Genomic DNA, 14753 nt, shown 5'->3' on the forward strand with positions numbered 1-14753 from the left:
AAAAAAAAAGGCTTTCTTTACAGCATTTCTTGCCTACTCTGTCGTCCTGTCATATGAAAAGAGCATATCAAAAGTCATCCCCTAGATTGTCTCTTTATTTATTGTCTCATTCCTGAGCACTCTTTGGTTCAGAGGCAGCTATAATGGATCATAATTGCCCATGGCTCCCTCAGTGGAAGATTCAGGCATTAGATGAGCTGAACCACCTTCTGAAGTTGCTTGTGTCTCTCTAGCTTAGGTAGACTGAGCATTTGTCTGAGCCCTCCAGTTAGGACCCTTAAGTTAGGTGGGAGGAACCTGTATTAGTGTTCATTAACTTGTCACAGAAAAGCATGCCTTTAAAAAGAGTGGGATGATCAATGAAGGAAAAGGTGCTTACTGTAAGCTATTTATAAAAATCATAACCCATTATTTCCTTCACAAACATGTAGAGATATTGTTTCTCATAGGCTGTTTGTTTTTGTTGTGGTTTTTTTAATAGACCGAATATTATGATCTTATCACAGTAACACTCTTAATAATGTTGTATCGTCAATACATTTTCCCTGCCATTTATTCATTTCACCTCTAGGTATTTATGGAACCATTTATATAACAAATTGCTGGGAAATGATTGTTTTCATTATCATTCATCGGTATTCTACATAGATCCCACTGAAGCACTGTGGTTTGGACAATACACCACAGTTTATCAATGAATGAGCCGAGTTTTTAAATGAGCAACTCATTTTCTTTACCCTTGCAATGTACACGTTGTTCTTCACAATTCACAATTCTCATCAGTAGGCTGCGCGTTTTACTTAATACTGGGCAAACATATGTATACGTTGATGCAAGTTACTTTTACAGCTTGATAATACGCTTTGATTTATCACTCTTCCAAGCTGTCGTGTTCTGTTTTTCCCTTAGGGATACGATGATGGCTATGGGGGTGAATATGATGATCCAAGCTACGAGGCATATGATAACAGTTATGCCACCCAAACACAAAGGTAAGCATTTGTACTTTTACATTAATTTTTCAAAGAACACTTTTTTTCTCGTAGCTTTTCATGTAAATTTACTGGTTTATTTTCCAGATTAAATTCTACAAAATCTCACAGTACTTTAAAAAGCTGTCCAAAAGTAGCAATGGCAGTCAGAGTTTATAGACCGAATTATTCAGATGAAGTAAAAATGCAAGCAGCCATGCTTCTAAAATTGGTGCAAATTAAGTGTTTGGTTTTTTTTAAAAATAAAGTGATTACATCATTTTCCTATCTGATGTCATTCTGAATTTGTTTGTGCTTTTTTTTTTTTTTTCCTTTACTGGTGCAAAGTTGTCAAGGGCATTTCATAATTACGGCTTTTACAATGTTTTGGGTGCAACCAGAAGGAAATGAAAAAAAAAGGTTACGATGGTAAATACATGCCAGTGGTTGGCATCCATCATCAAGGTAAACTATAGAAGCGGAAGCACACCTGAAGTAAGGCTGAAACTATCAGTTTTCAGCCAGTTATTTTGTCAGCAACTCTCAGAATTGGTAAAAAAAAAAACCTCTCAGTTATTTTTCCCAGCAACTCTCAGAATTGGTAAAAAAAAAACCCCTCTCAGTTATTTTTCCCAGCAACTCTCAGAATCAGTAAAAACACCCAGGTTTGGAAATTTATTTTATATCCTCACTGTGTGCAATACTGGGGAAAACTACATTCACATCTTTTATGATTTGTGTCATTAGAACGAGATAACAAAAATGATTGCTTTTTACATACTTATACACCATATGCAGTCATATATTAATTTGATGGTTTGTCCATGTTTATTAAATATGGAATGACATCTTTTTCACAGATAAGCTGAAGAATAAAGGGGTGCTTCAGCCAATTGTTCAGAAAATGTTCTTATGGGTTGCTAAGAGTACATGTAAGATTGTGGAAAAGTGAGCGAAATTTTAACAAGAAAGGACATAGATTTGAACTAAGCGTGATTCTCACTGGGCAAGAAAGTGGTGTATATGTACAGATTTCTGCACTGTAAAGACCTGAGGACCTTAAATTTGGTTTTTCTTTAACCATCTTTTTTGTTGAACGCTTTGCTGGTGACAAGGCCTGTCAGAATTACGTTCAGCTCCAGAACTGCTGTAGTGACTGGCGCTTGAGCTGATAAAAAAATTACTTTGTGAGTATATTTATAACCAGCGAAGAATATTTAAAGGGAGTTGTCACACCTAAATGTGAAGCCCATCAAGTATACTTTAACTGCACTTTTAAGTAATTACTGGCTGCACCCATCATGTCATTGTGTAGGTAGATATTCTTGTTGTCAAATGTATTGCAACTTCTTTGAAAAGAATTCAGCCCATCTTTTGCTATAATAGAGAATTGTCACAGTAGATATTGCCTCTGGTGTGAAAATAATAATTAGCTGGAAATCTCTCTGCTATGACATTGCTTTGTATCATCTGAATTAACCTGTAATTTCTTTGCAAGTTGATGTCTCAGGCAACTGAATGACAAATATATCAAGTTCATGAGGAATGTATTATAATCAAGCTAGAACTGGCAGTGATAATTTGACTCAAGAAAGAAAACTTATAGAGAGTCACATAATTTTGTCAATTAAACAGCTATTAAGTTTAGTCATCAGATATGTTTTCTATAAATGTGAGCTACCTCCAGCATACCTAATCTATTTAAAATCTGCAACTAAAACATTTTCTTTTGTAATATATGGCAGGTTGTGAAGTCATATTTATCCATGTTGAGTGGCACTGAATGCCAGAAGTAGTCTATTGATTTCAAAGAGAGCACTTTTGGAACAACGCACTATTTATTTCAAAGATTTACAGAACAAATGTACCATTAGATACGTAGTTTGGATTTCTGTACCTTATTGGCCATTTAGCTTCACAGAAATGCCTCCCTGATGAGCCAAAATAATACAATAAAAAAGTATGACCGAAATATTTCGTTAGGTGTATATACCACGAAGTTCTCTCCCTGTCTCAGATCTTGTTATTAGTATACTCCAATCATATAACCCAGACATATCATGCACACACCTAGCAAAGAAGATAAGTTTTACTGCTTCAAAGTACTTATTCCTCTCATCCAGTGTCTGATCTACGAGGAAAAAAATCAACAAAAACTAGTAGACAATGTCTGTGCTCAGACAGAAAAATATCATTACTGCCCTCTGCAGGGATTGACTGAAATTCTAAAGCATGAGATGAGAAAAAAATTTTAGCCAGTAGCTTCATGCAGAGCTCCAAGATTTCTGTTTGTGTTAAGGGCAGAGTTCTTAGAAAGGGTACAAACTCTTGTCTGCCTGCCTCACCACACATGTTCACCAAGCCTTACTCTCATCATTGCTTCACATTGAAGAATGTGTTGGGGGGGAAGGATGGGACAGGGATGGGGATGGATGGGATACAATGGATGAACTGAGTGCAAGCTGAGTTCAGTGTGCTTTAGAGCAGGGCACACACCAAGTTGTGCCTTGTTCAGCTACTCACCCAATGCACAGAGTGAAGATAGTGCTTGGGTAGCCTTCCACCACCACGCCTGTTACCTATACCTTTGTCTTCCAGACCTTATATCTACTTCCCATTTGCTCACCAGCGGCTTTCTGACCATATATATTCCTTCTGGGGCCCCTTAGTCCTCATTGCCCAAGAGGTCTGGTTTAAACTTTTTATAAATTAGGGTCTGCCAACAGCAGAGAAAATGAGCATGCCATCAACATGCACCACTGTGCTACAGCACAGGATTATGATTTAGTAGAAGGAGCAACAAAAATACCCAGTCCCAGGAACATCCAGATGCAGATGGAGATAAACACTGTCCTTCTGTGCACAATTGTCTGAAGATTTGTACTAAAGATCAGGAATAGCATTGCAGGCCCAGCAATATACTTCGTATAGGTCCTTCTCTAACAAATTCTGCCACTGCCACCCTTCCCAACAAAGATCTCTGTCCTTCATGACAGCAGTCTGATTTTTAGACTGAAAATGGGGGGATGGGGTCACTTGGCAGAAGAAACCATGACAGCATCTCACGATCAGACTTGAATGAAACCCACAATAAGTCTGCATGGCTGAATGAGCTAAGAGGCACCTCAAGAGCACTATGGAATGGACACAATAATCAACTTGAAGAAAGAACAGCAGGACCCTCACTATGGTAAGTGCCACCTCTAACTTATTATGTTTGGGAAGACTTATTTTAGGAAGGAGAGAATAAACAATTATTGCTGCAGTCTATATTGCATGATGTTTCTTCCTTTAGCTAAGAGAAGCTGTATTTCTAAAGCTACCTTTTTTCCTTCTCACCTTGCTGTCCCATAATGACTACCCAGAACACAAGGTGGAACCTCAGGACAAAGACTTAAATGAACAACTGGCTGCCCTTCCCAAATGTGTCTATAATCATTATTCACAAAATTACATAGAAGCTACAGGTTTAGCAAGGAATTTAGGAATTCCTGCTCATTTTAGGAATTTGTTCATACTGATGTCAAAATATAGTTTTTAATGTTATTAGAGTGAAAGAATTGCCTGATGCCAAAGAGAACAAGGAGACAACCATTTCAATGGGCAGGGGAAGACATAGATCTGATATACTTCTCATAGGCAATGTTGCACTGCACTTTGAAATTGTTGATGAAACCTCTTTTTCCTCTCTTCCTCTCCTTTCCGTGCAGTGTGAAGATGGCTTTCAGTGATAAGTACCTCTGCCTGCCCAGACACATGAAGAGATATTCCATAGTTGTTTATACATTATTCCCTAGGCACATGGAAGGCAGGCAGAGAACACTCAAACCCTTTCTGGCAGCTAGATTTACCTCCTGAACCTGACATGCTATTTAGAAGTAAAAATCCCTTTCTGAATGTGATTGCCATCCTTGCTCCTCACTGTTGCCCATTCACATGTGTCAATGGTGAGGCACAGAAGGAAGTTCAGGGAAATAATTCTTTCTGATGTTTTCAAACCACAGTGTCTCATCTGAGCAACCAGTTAATGTCCATCTAAGTTTTCCACTAGCCTTGCACTTGGTACTTAAAAACTTGTAAGTCTATTCTGGTTGTCTAGCAGAATCCTGTTATTACATAAAATTACTCTCACTGCACAGGTGTTTAGCTAGACTCAACCCTCACCTGTCAGCCATTCTATCAGATGCTGCCTCATCTCCAGTGCTAGGTAGATGTCACTCCTGTGTAGGCCTGTAAAGGTATGCTGCTTGTCCACTTTTTGCGTGATTCTTAGCAGTTCAAGCACAGTGATATTCTCAATGGCTTCTTACCTTCAAACCATGTTGGAACATGTGGTTTCAACCATTCTTCCTATCCATTCCCACTCAGATACTGATTTAAAGAAATAAATACAATTTTTACAGGGCAACAAGCAAGCTCATAAAACTCAAAAATGGTAGAAGTATCAATTTCCAACTTAGATGTAACACAGAAGATGTAGGAGAATCCTATTAGTTTTCAAAATATAATACATTTTTTTATTTTCTTAGCAGGAACTTTTAAGTCTGTTGAACCACCACCACTGTCCAGGATTCATGGAGTAAGAACACTAGATCACCAGGAGAAAAGGATGAACAGTTTTGTGAGAGGATCTGCAAGATCTGCCTCTTTGGTTACTCAGAGGTCAGTAGGGAATCAGACTGTACCACATGCGAAGTGTGGCCAAACTCCTCAGCCAAGACCAACAGAATAATTTTGTGGAAGTCGATCAGTTGCTGATGAATCAGCTGAGAACCCTGATGGCCAGCAGAGCCATCTTCAGCTCTGCTACCACATCTATAGTCATCTCCACTCACCTCCACTGATCTTTGTGTCTCTGCCAGCACCAGCAGTTTCATTTCAAAGGTACCATGTCTCACAGACAGAAGAGATACTGAGGAAATCTGTGACTGACTGGCCAGTCACGGGACAAACTAGGAAGGGTATGTTCTATTTAATCCATTTATGCATAACTTATCCAACCATGTGCAGTTTAAACAATGGTGCCTGACAGGGAAAAGCAAAGGAAGTCAGTGATTGTCTGTTGAAGCTTAAAATTTGGAGTTTATATAATTTCCCTCTTCCACAGCACATGGCATGAACACTCACACATCAATCGGTTCTGGCTTTTGTGAACAGGTAGTTGGTATATTGGCAACAGCTTCCAGGGCTGGTTGGCTGGCTTGTTCTTCTGTCTTTTGTTCTGTCTGGCTTTTGTTAAAAACATAGTTCAGATGCAAAATAAGTTGCTGAGTGGGTGCTAACTAAAGAAAGAAGAGTCTGTGACTGCCATCCTAGGCTGGAAATAGACTTGCAAATATCAGAAAACCCGTAACATACTGACAAGAAGAATAAATAATTCAGTGATAAAAGATAGATGAAAATAGCGCAAAACATTACTGTTACAGATGTCATTCCACAGTGGCACAGGCCTTCTCATGGCACATCTTCATCTATGCTGTGACTGCAAGAGGACATAGGTAAAGGGCATTTCTCTTGCTTGCCTGCACACAGCCTCACTAGAGACAGTAGCCCAATTTTAGGGCCTTGAAGTGATTCCTGGCAAAATATTGACTGTTAATCTTGCAAATATTTTATGTAATGCTATAGGCAGCAGTCCTCTGGACACACATTCCATGCTGGTATGCAGATTGCTTTGGGACAATGACTTCTGTTTAGTCTGTCAAATGCACACTGCAAACCCACCCTGCATCTGCTAAGCAAACAACTTCTGTTTCTGATGCAGAAATGCATGTTATAGAGAGAAAGTTCAGAGATGACATGACCTAAGTTAATGGTAATACAGAATCTAAATCTTAACATAAAGATGTCATTAATACATCTGAAATAAATTCTAAGTTTTTACATGATCTAAAGACTTACACAGATTAAGTTAGATAACTGCCAAAATGAAATTATCTTAGAGGACTGAAGAAGAGAGAAAGGAAAGGTGCAGTATCAGAGAATTTCAAGTTGACTGGCATAGCTTTCATATAACTCAATTATATTTAATTCAAAAGCTATAATTATCTGTGGTTCATACCTATAGCTGTGCTGTCATGTGCAAAGTCCCATTTGGCTTCTATTTCTCAGTGCTAGTAACAAAAATATAATGAGAAAATCATGTTTCAGGACATATATGCTGCCTATGTCCTCTTTGCTGCTGTGGCAGATAGTTGCTGTGGCACTTATCAGTGTAGTAGTATCCGAGTAACCATATGTTCATAGCAATAGCTATCAATTCAACATGTAATAGGCTCTGTGATTCTGGTTCATGTTCTTATAATGACTCAGACCCACTGAAAATTTCAAAAGCACATTCAGACATCGAGATTGAATATAAGACAAGTCATTGACTTTGAGAAGAAACTTTGTTTTTCCAGTTATTCTTGTTTCTATTGTGAAGTTCATGCTATCTACTGTATAGCTTGTGTTTACAGCTCCTTTTTCTGTGTGGGCTGCTAGTACAGAAGATTTAGGGATCGCTTACTTATTTCTGATCTGATATGCAGGAATATAACATGGACCACAGTTCAACCCGTGTCACTTGTGTGGCTTAAGGTACAATTGCTTCAGTGCAGAGACATGCTGAAAAATTATTTAGGAAGTAAAGCAAAGACTGTTTTATCCAGCTGAATCTCCAGGAATTACTTACATCAGCAGTGTATATTTTTGCCTGAGCTCCAGTTCATCCTGGTTACCCTTGCTTGACCTCCAGATATCAAGACTTTGTATGTACAACTGTTTCCAAAGATGATTTTTTCACAAAAAGGCAAGTAAAATAACACTTTCAGACTAGTACACTTGTAAAGACAAGCAGTCTTTACAAAGCAGTACATAGTTCTGCTGGGCATACATGTTCTTCGATGGACCTACCCAATGGACTGTTCTTCTCTCCAAGCTCCTTTTGGATTCAGCAAAAAATTATGGCTCTAGGTTTCAGTGACAGAAATTTAGTATTAACATTAGCAGAGGGTGAAGAATAGTAAGGCAGGACTAGAGCACTCGGAAGTCTCCATCACCATAGCTTTTAAAACCAGAATAGATAAATTTCAGTAAAGAATCATGTAAATAAATTCATGTGCTTATAGGTAGATGAAACGATCTAGGTGACGTCTTGAGGTCCCTTCTAGCTCTATTTTCTGTTATTTTTCCCCTTTTTGTTCATGCATGACTAGGTTTACTTCAAGATAACAACACAGGATAATCTAATTGGACTAAGGAAGATGTTTTGTTACAAATAAAAAGAAAGGAACCCCATTTTCCAACTTCATTTTGATTTGTGCGGTTTTTATGACTGATAGAAATCATTTTAGGAACAATTAAAGTAAATCCAATGTTTCAAGCACTAAAGTAAATGTGTTTTTAAGAGTAGGATACTGACTTTCATATTTTTTCCATGTTGTGTTAAATTACAGTAAGTAATTCTAGTCCGTTCCTTCAGAATGACCTCATAATAAAGATATCAGATCTTAATTTTTCACAAGTAGCATTTTCATCTAGATACACAAACATACATAAACTGAACACTATAATACATCTCATAATATAGTACAATGCATCACTGGATGAACTTTCTGGTTTAGACTGTCTCCTTACTTTTGTTGAAAAGGGGCAAAATTCATTAGGGGGAAAAAAAAATCTTAGATACAGAAGTATCAAGAGATTAAAGAGTTATATTAATTTTATTTGTCACTACAAAAGAAATGAATATCATGGCCAGCTCATGTAAAGCATAAACTTTCTTACATGCTCCTTTTAGTTTCAAGTACTGACATAGACTTCATACAACAGTGCCAGAGTACATGCAACAATAGTTAGTGCAAATACAACACAAAACTTGTTTTGTCAGTCTTCTCACTGACATCTGTAGTCATGAGAAGATTAAATAAGTCTGCCATGATTCTGCAAGACTGTATTGCTCAAAACCTTCTGCTGTGGATCAAAGGGACAGATAGAAGCAGCATTCAGATTGTTCATAGCTTTTACTGATGTGGTAGTTGTCTTGGAGCCACCCATTTTAGATGCCACCTTTGTTCTTGTGTGTGATGTAACAGCATTAATTCATTAGCATCACTGTAAAGTCTAGAAACGCAAGTAGATAATCATCACGTTACTGTGCTAGAGTTGTACGACTGAAAAGCTTATGCGTTCTTCAAAGATCTTTGAGTAAAAATTCCTGAAATCTTCTACCTGCATGTCAGAAATGACTCTTATATTCCATTTTGCGCAGAACCTTTTCTGATAAATTTTTGAAAACTTGTCAAAATCTAATCTCAAAATTAAAACAGTTACTTCAGAAAAACATTGCCAGTAACAACTGGCTGCTGTACAGCAGATAAGCGCTGATCCCTATTTCTGGATTCAGTCTTCAAATGGCAACTATCAGTTTCCTTACCTGCTGATAGAAATTTGGGGAGGGGGGAGAAGCCTGGCAGACTTCTAGTAAGTTCCTATCTCTTGCCAGTGTCCCTAGTGTGTTTGTACTTACCACTTGTAGTATGGTTTAATGTTCCCTGAGGTGTCCAAACATCTACCCTCCCTCCAATGGAATCCCCGCTATAATTCTGTGGAGGGATTTCCAAGCAAAAGATGGCAGAAATACTCAGGGTAAAAATAAGATCTTTGGCTGTTTAATTGAATACCAAAGAACTAGAGAGCAAATATTTCTGAACGGTCTTAAGACAAAGACTTAGAGTTGCCCTTGAGAAGCTCACAATCATATTCACATACTCTCTTTCCTAATGTCTTCCTGAGGAGCTTTAGTAAACAGCATTTTTCAGATTCATATGTTCTGATGCATTCAGAAAGAAAACACTGAGAGATGTCAATGATCTTCCTCAAATGTAGAAAGAGTCTAGGAAATGCTTAAAGCAATGATCAGATACCTTTATTTAATCAGCCAGTCCTATTGTTTTGGACTACTTCCTTTGTAAAACATCCCTGCAGACTAGTTGTGGAGAAAACTATCTGTAGTTAAATGAAACAATTTTGTCCTTAGTTTAAAAATGATGGCTGGACAGGACTGTGAATAATCATTAATTTATTAGGAGATTATCACATGGTTAAATCTTTTGGTGATATGATCAGAGGTTTACTCACTTCTCTTTCAGTATCAAAATATTACTATATAGTAGAATATATCGACACATAAATATAAACCAAACTGCAATAGGTAGAGTGGTTACACTGGTTCTTTGTAAAATGGGATACTCAGTATTATTTTCTCTACTGTGCACTCTTTCACCTTTTAACCAGTATGCATTGTATTTATACTTTGTCATATTTCATTTTGGTTTTGTGCTTATACCCACCTGTTCATAAATAAAGATTTCCCTGTATTTTATTTCCAACCTGTTGAAATCAATCAAGGCAGGAAGCCCAGAATATGACATTTTATGTATCTTCACAGCAATCCACTTACAGCATTCATCATCAGAAACTGTTTTCAAATGCCACTTCTCATTTATTTGATTCAATGAGCAAAATGGAATCAAATTCCGTTGCTCTGAAATAGAGAAAAGTTTTTCCTCTCAAACTGGGAAGAATTTCTAAAATTCTGCATCATTCCCTTTGCAAATACTGTGTCTGCAGACATTTTGTATTATATTCTGAAATACTCGGTCATAATTCCGTGTCTGTGAGAAAAGTACAGCAGAATGCAGAATATTTGAATAGAAATCCCCATGTGTCTGTGGTTGTAGCAAATAAATGGCAAATTGGTTTCTATTTCAGATATTGCAAAAAGTTCAGAACCCAAAGTCATCTTGCAATTATGATGGCTCTCCACTCCTATGCTTGTATAGCTCTACTGACTCCCTTATTTATTTTAATTTTTTAATTCAGATTTGCTGTAGCATGAAAATCAAATGTAGGAAAACGCTGGAGACAGATGAGATCTAGTTTAACTTCAGGCATGTTGTAAGCTACTAAATAAATCCAGGGAGTATTGTAATGGAGACATACTTCTCTCTTAAAAATATTGGATACAACCAAACTTGAGCTTTCAGAAAAAGGGAGACTTTATCCACTAAAATGTTCACCGTATTATTCCATTAGTTCTAAAGATCTATTCACTAAAGGACTATATTTGTGATTTAAGGTGTAATCCTACAAGAAGTTCCTTTATTCAAAAGAATTCTCATCTTTCCTATAGATGTAATGCTCTGTTAAGTAGAGGTGTTCCAGTAAGTTTCAGATTCCTAGGAGGATTATTTCTTTATTCACACATTTCCACTATGAAGTGTTATGAAATATTTTACAGAAATTACATATGCTGCAGTTCATGTGAATGCAAATGTTGCTCACCTGTCTTCCGAGCAGAAGCATACTCTTTTGTGTAAATAGCTTTTCTTTCATGGCCAACTATGTGTTAAGTCCCGCTTGCTCCCTCCCTTGTGTAGGAGGGAGAAGCATTACAAATGAAGTCTTACATGAATCGACTGCAGTAGCGTTAGACAGGATCCTGTTAGCATAGGAGCTGAGTGTTTGATTGTATCAATTATCGATGCTGGAAGTTGTAAACTCCAAGGATTACTCAACAGAAATGATATTGAGAAAGAGGAAGATAACAGGAGATAGGAGTCCAAGACCTCAAAGGATCCATTTGAGGAAGTGAAAAAGAATGAGAGTTGTCTAAAATATTGAATCCCAACCACCTCTAGACATCCTTGTGAATTATCCTGGGTATTAGCTTGACTTGAAAATCTGTTATCTGAATCTAACCCAGACTGGGATATATCTATAAAGAGTGCTAAAGTTTCATTAACCTCTATCTATAGGTGTATATATGTCTAAATAACTATATGTATATATATACACACATACATACACACACACATGTATGTGTATATATATGTCTAAATGTATATATATGTCTAAAGTATAGGTGCTGATTGCAAGCTGGCAAAGGACGGCAATCTCTCTTCAAAGAGTGCCAATCCTAAAGCACAATATTGGTTCACTCTCACATTGTTGAGTGCCATAACACAAAGAGGGAAGTATCTCAAGAGTTATTTTTACGTCTTCAAAGACAACTGTGGAACTTTTTCATCTGTTTGATTATGAATCTGAACTATAGAACTTCACTGGCATCAGCTGAATCTCTAGTTTGGACCAATTCAAGTATTTCACAAAAGAAGCCTGATTATTACCTAATGGCCGAGTTATCCCTCCAAGGTTGATCAAAAGCCTCTTTTCTAAATTGACTAGCTCTTTCCCAGACATTTTCTAATAAAAGATTCCTATAGTATTCTAGAATGTACTCTCCTGGTTAAAAAGTACAACCATTAAGAAAGAAAAATAATGTATAATAATGTCTTAATGTCTTTACAGGAAAAAAATCTGTTAAAGTTCTAGGCCAACAGGTCTTAGTCATAGGCTTTCAGTTTCTTAGGATGTTTTAGGACAGACTACAGAACACACTTCACCTATGTGGAACCACATGTTAGCAGTGTTTAAAGCAGATGAACCCTTTCATGTACCTTTCAGTTTTGGCTGTTAGTGTGCCCATTGTATGCCTGCAGCCACATTTTGTGCTCCACAATTTGAGAAAAAAAGAGTCAGATGCATCACTCAGAAGTAAAAGCAAAGAACAAAAAAGAGAGAAAGGAAAAACAAACAAAAAAACCAACCAAACAAAAAACAAAACCATGAGGGAACAAGAAGGACTCAAGTTCTTCAGTTCTTGCAATGTTCTGCTGCCTTGTATTACAGAAGCTGTAAGAGCAGGCAGAGAAACAGATGGTAAAGTTGCTAACGATGGGTCTCTTGTCAGCAGCTTCCTGCAGGTGCAGGAGGAGGTTGGTCAAAGGCTAATGCAGTCTATTCATTAATATTGTGATTTCCTGTACCTGACACCATTGATCTCTGAGTGGTGAACAACACCCTTCCCCAAGGTGGCTTGTTGACCCAAAAGTCAGGGGTTTGTGGCTTCAGTCTTAACTCTTTTGTTTGCGGTTCTTTGCTTAAACCACCTTACAGCACCATTCTCCACAGCCTTTTGGATAACAAGCCGTGTGGTTTCCCATGGGTGTTGACACAGTCAGAATGGAATTCAGTTTTACTTAGCTAATGTCAATTTGAAAAAGTCCCAGTTAACGAGAGGTTAAAAACCTCTGTTAGCTTTAAAGGTTGCTGTTTAGATTCAGAGCCTCTGTATGTGAGCCCTTCTTATACCATAGGAGGACCAGATAATTCAGGTTGGAAGGCAGCTCAGGGGGCCCTTGTCTTTCAAATAAGGAACATCTTTTGTGTTCCTTTTTTGGAACTGGTCTGGCTTTATCTGCACGAAAAGAAGACACCACAAGTTTATGGAAAATCTGATCTCAAATCTTTAAAAGGAACAGGTTCAAAAGTACTAACCAAAACCAGCAGTTATGTTAAAATAAGCATAAACAGGTTATGATAATGAAAATTAACAATATATGTATTATTAATCTTCTTGCCCACAGAATAGGAACGAGGACAGAATCATACATCTTTGTTGCAAAAGTTTCCTCTAGATAGACAAAAATTACATCAGAGGTTGTCAGATTGGAAACCATTTGACATATAAAAATAATTAAACTACTTGTAAGATTCATAGTCCCATGTATACCAATTCTTCCACAAATGGTACATCTAGAAGGTGACAAGAGTCTAAGTCATGGCACTTCAAGACCTCTGTGTGTCAGAAGTCTGGTGTTTAAGTATAGTGCAATGCTTTGAAAATTTAGGAGTGAAAGTTGAGAAGTTGTTAATGAGCTAATCTTATCTGCTTTATAAAATGTATTGCATCCTGCTTTCAGGTGGGTGCATGTACTTAAGTAAATTACACTTCATGTTGCTTGAAAGTAATGAATGCTAATGACAGATAATGGTGTCTTGTTTCCAATTAGCACTGCCAAGAGAGCCTGAGGTTTCTAGAGCTCATGATCACCAAATTTTCCAGGAACAGTCTGAGAACTTTAAAATTACATAAACAAGTTTTAATTATGCTGAATGCGTTTGCTGATTGTTTCCTTCCACAGTTGGGCATAATGCGAAAGAACTAAATCTTTATGTAGTTCAATAGTTTTAAAAAGACCTTATGTGTGTAAAGCCATATTTTATCACCCATTTTTATAAACATCATTCATTGTTCACTTTAATAAAAAACAGAGGAAAATGTTTACAAATAAATGCATGTAACAGTTTGTAGTGAAGATTCAGAAAGGTTTAAAATCGAGCAGTCTAATAGATAAGCAGTCGGCTCACAAAATGTGAGTTTAAATCAGGTGTTTCACATTAAAAAATACTTTTCCTTCACTTAGGTATTGTTCAAAACACTGTCTAATAAGAGTTAGCAAGGAATTTGAAATACCATTTTGGCTCATAATGAAAAAAGGTATATTATTCAGGGAAATAAAGTTGTAGAACTTAGATCACAATCATGTATTGTGCCATGAATTATGCGTTTTCAGAAACGTGTTAAGTATTGTGCTCACAGACATCAAATATGCAGTATATAACAAATCACTTCCTTTCTATAGTTGCAATATGGCTTGTTTCTTATTTTAACGGTTTGTGTATTAACTTTGTATTCTGTTTATACTGTATTTCACTTCTGAATGTTCACTGTGCAGGACTTTTATCTCACATCCTTATTGCCTGTATGATTGTGTGGGTTTTGTCCAATAAAAAAGTACAACAACAAGAGGGTAGCAATGAATTTTTACCTGCTCTTGCAAGTCTTGCATTTTGACGGATGTTATATTGATGGTAATAGCTCAAGGCCCTACTCAG

At 37.1% G+C, this 14753-nt stretch overlaps 1 protein-coding gene across 2 annotated transcripts in view; it reads left to right on the forward strand.

The window, feature by feature from the left end:
* The window catches only part of KHDRBS2 (KH RNA binding domain containing, signal transduction associated 2), a 597540-nt gene that overhangs the window by 561564 nt on the left and 21223 nt on the right, over positions 1-14753 (forward strand). For both annotated transcript variants that reach the window (XM_054195575.1, XM_054195574.1), the window contains one exon: positions 910-992. In XM_054195575.1, the coding sequence (XP_054051550.1) occupies positions 910-992 (83 nt within the window). The remainder of the gene's footprint in view (positions 1-909; positions 993-14753) is intronic.

Source organism: Rissa tridactyla, chromosome 3 (genome assembly GCF_028500815.1).
Source record: "Rissa tridactyla isolate bRisTri1 chromosome 3, bRisTri1.patW.cur.20221130, whole genome shotgun sequence".
In the NCBI taxonomy this organism is placed as follows: Eukaryota; Metazoa; Chordata; class Aves; order Charadriiformes; family Laridae; genus Rissa; species Rissa tridactyla.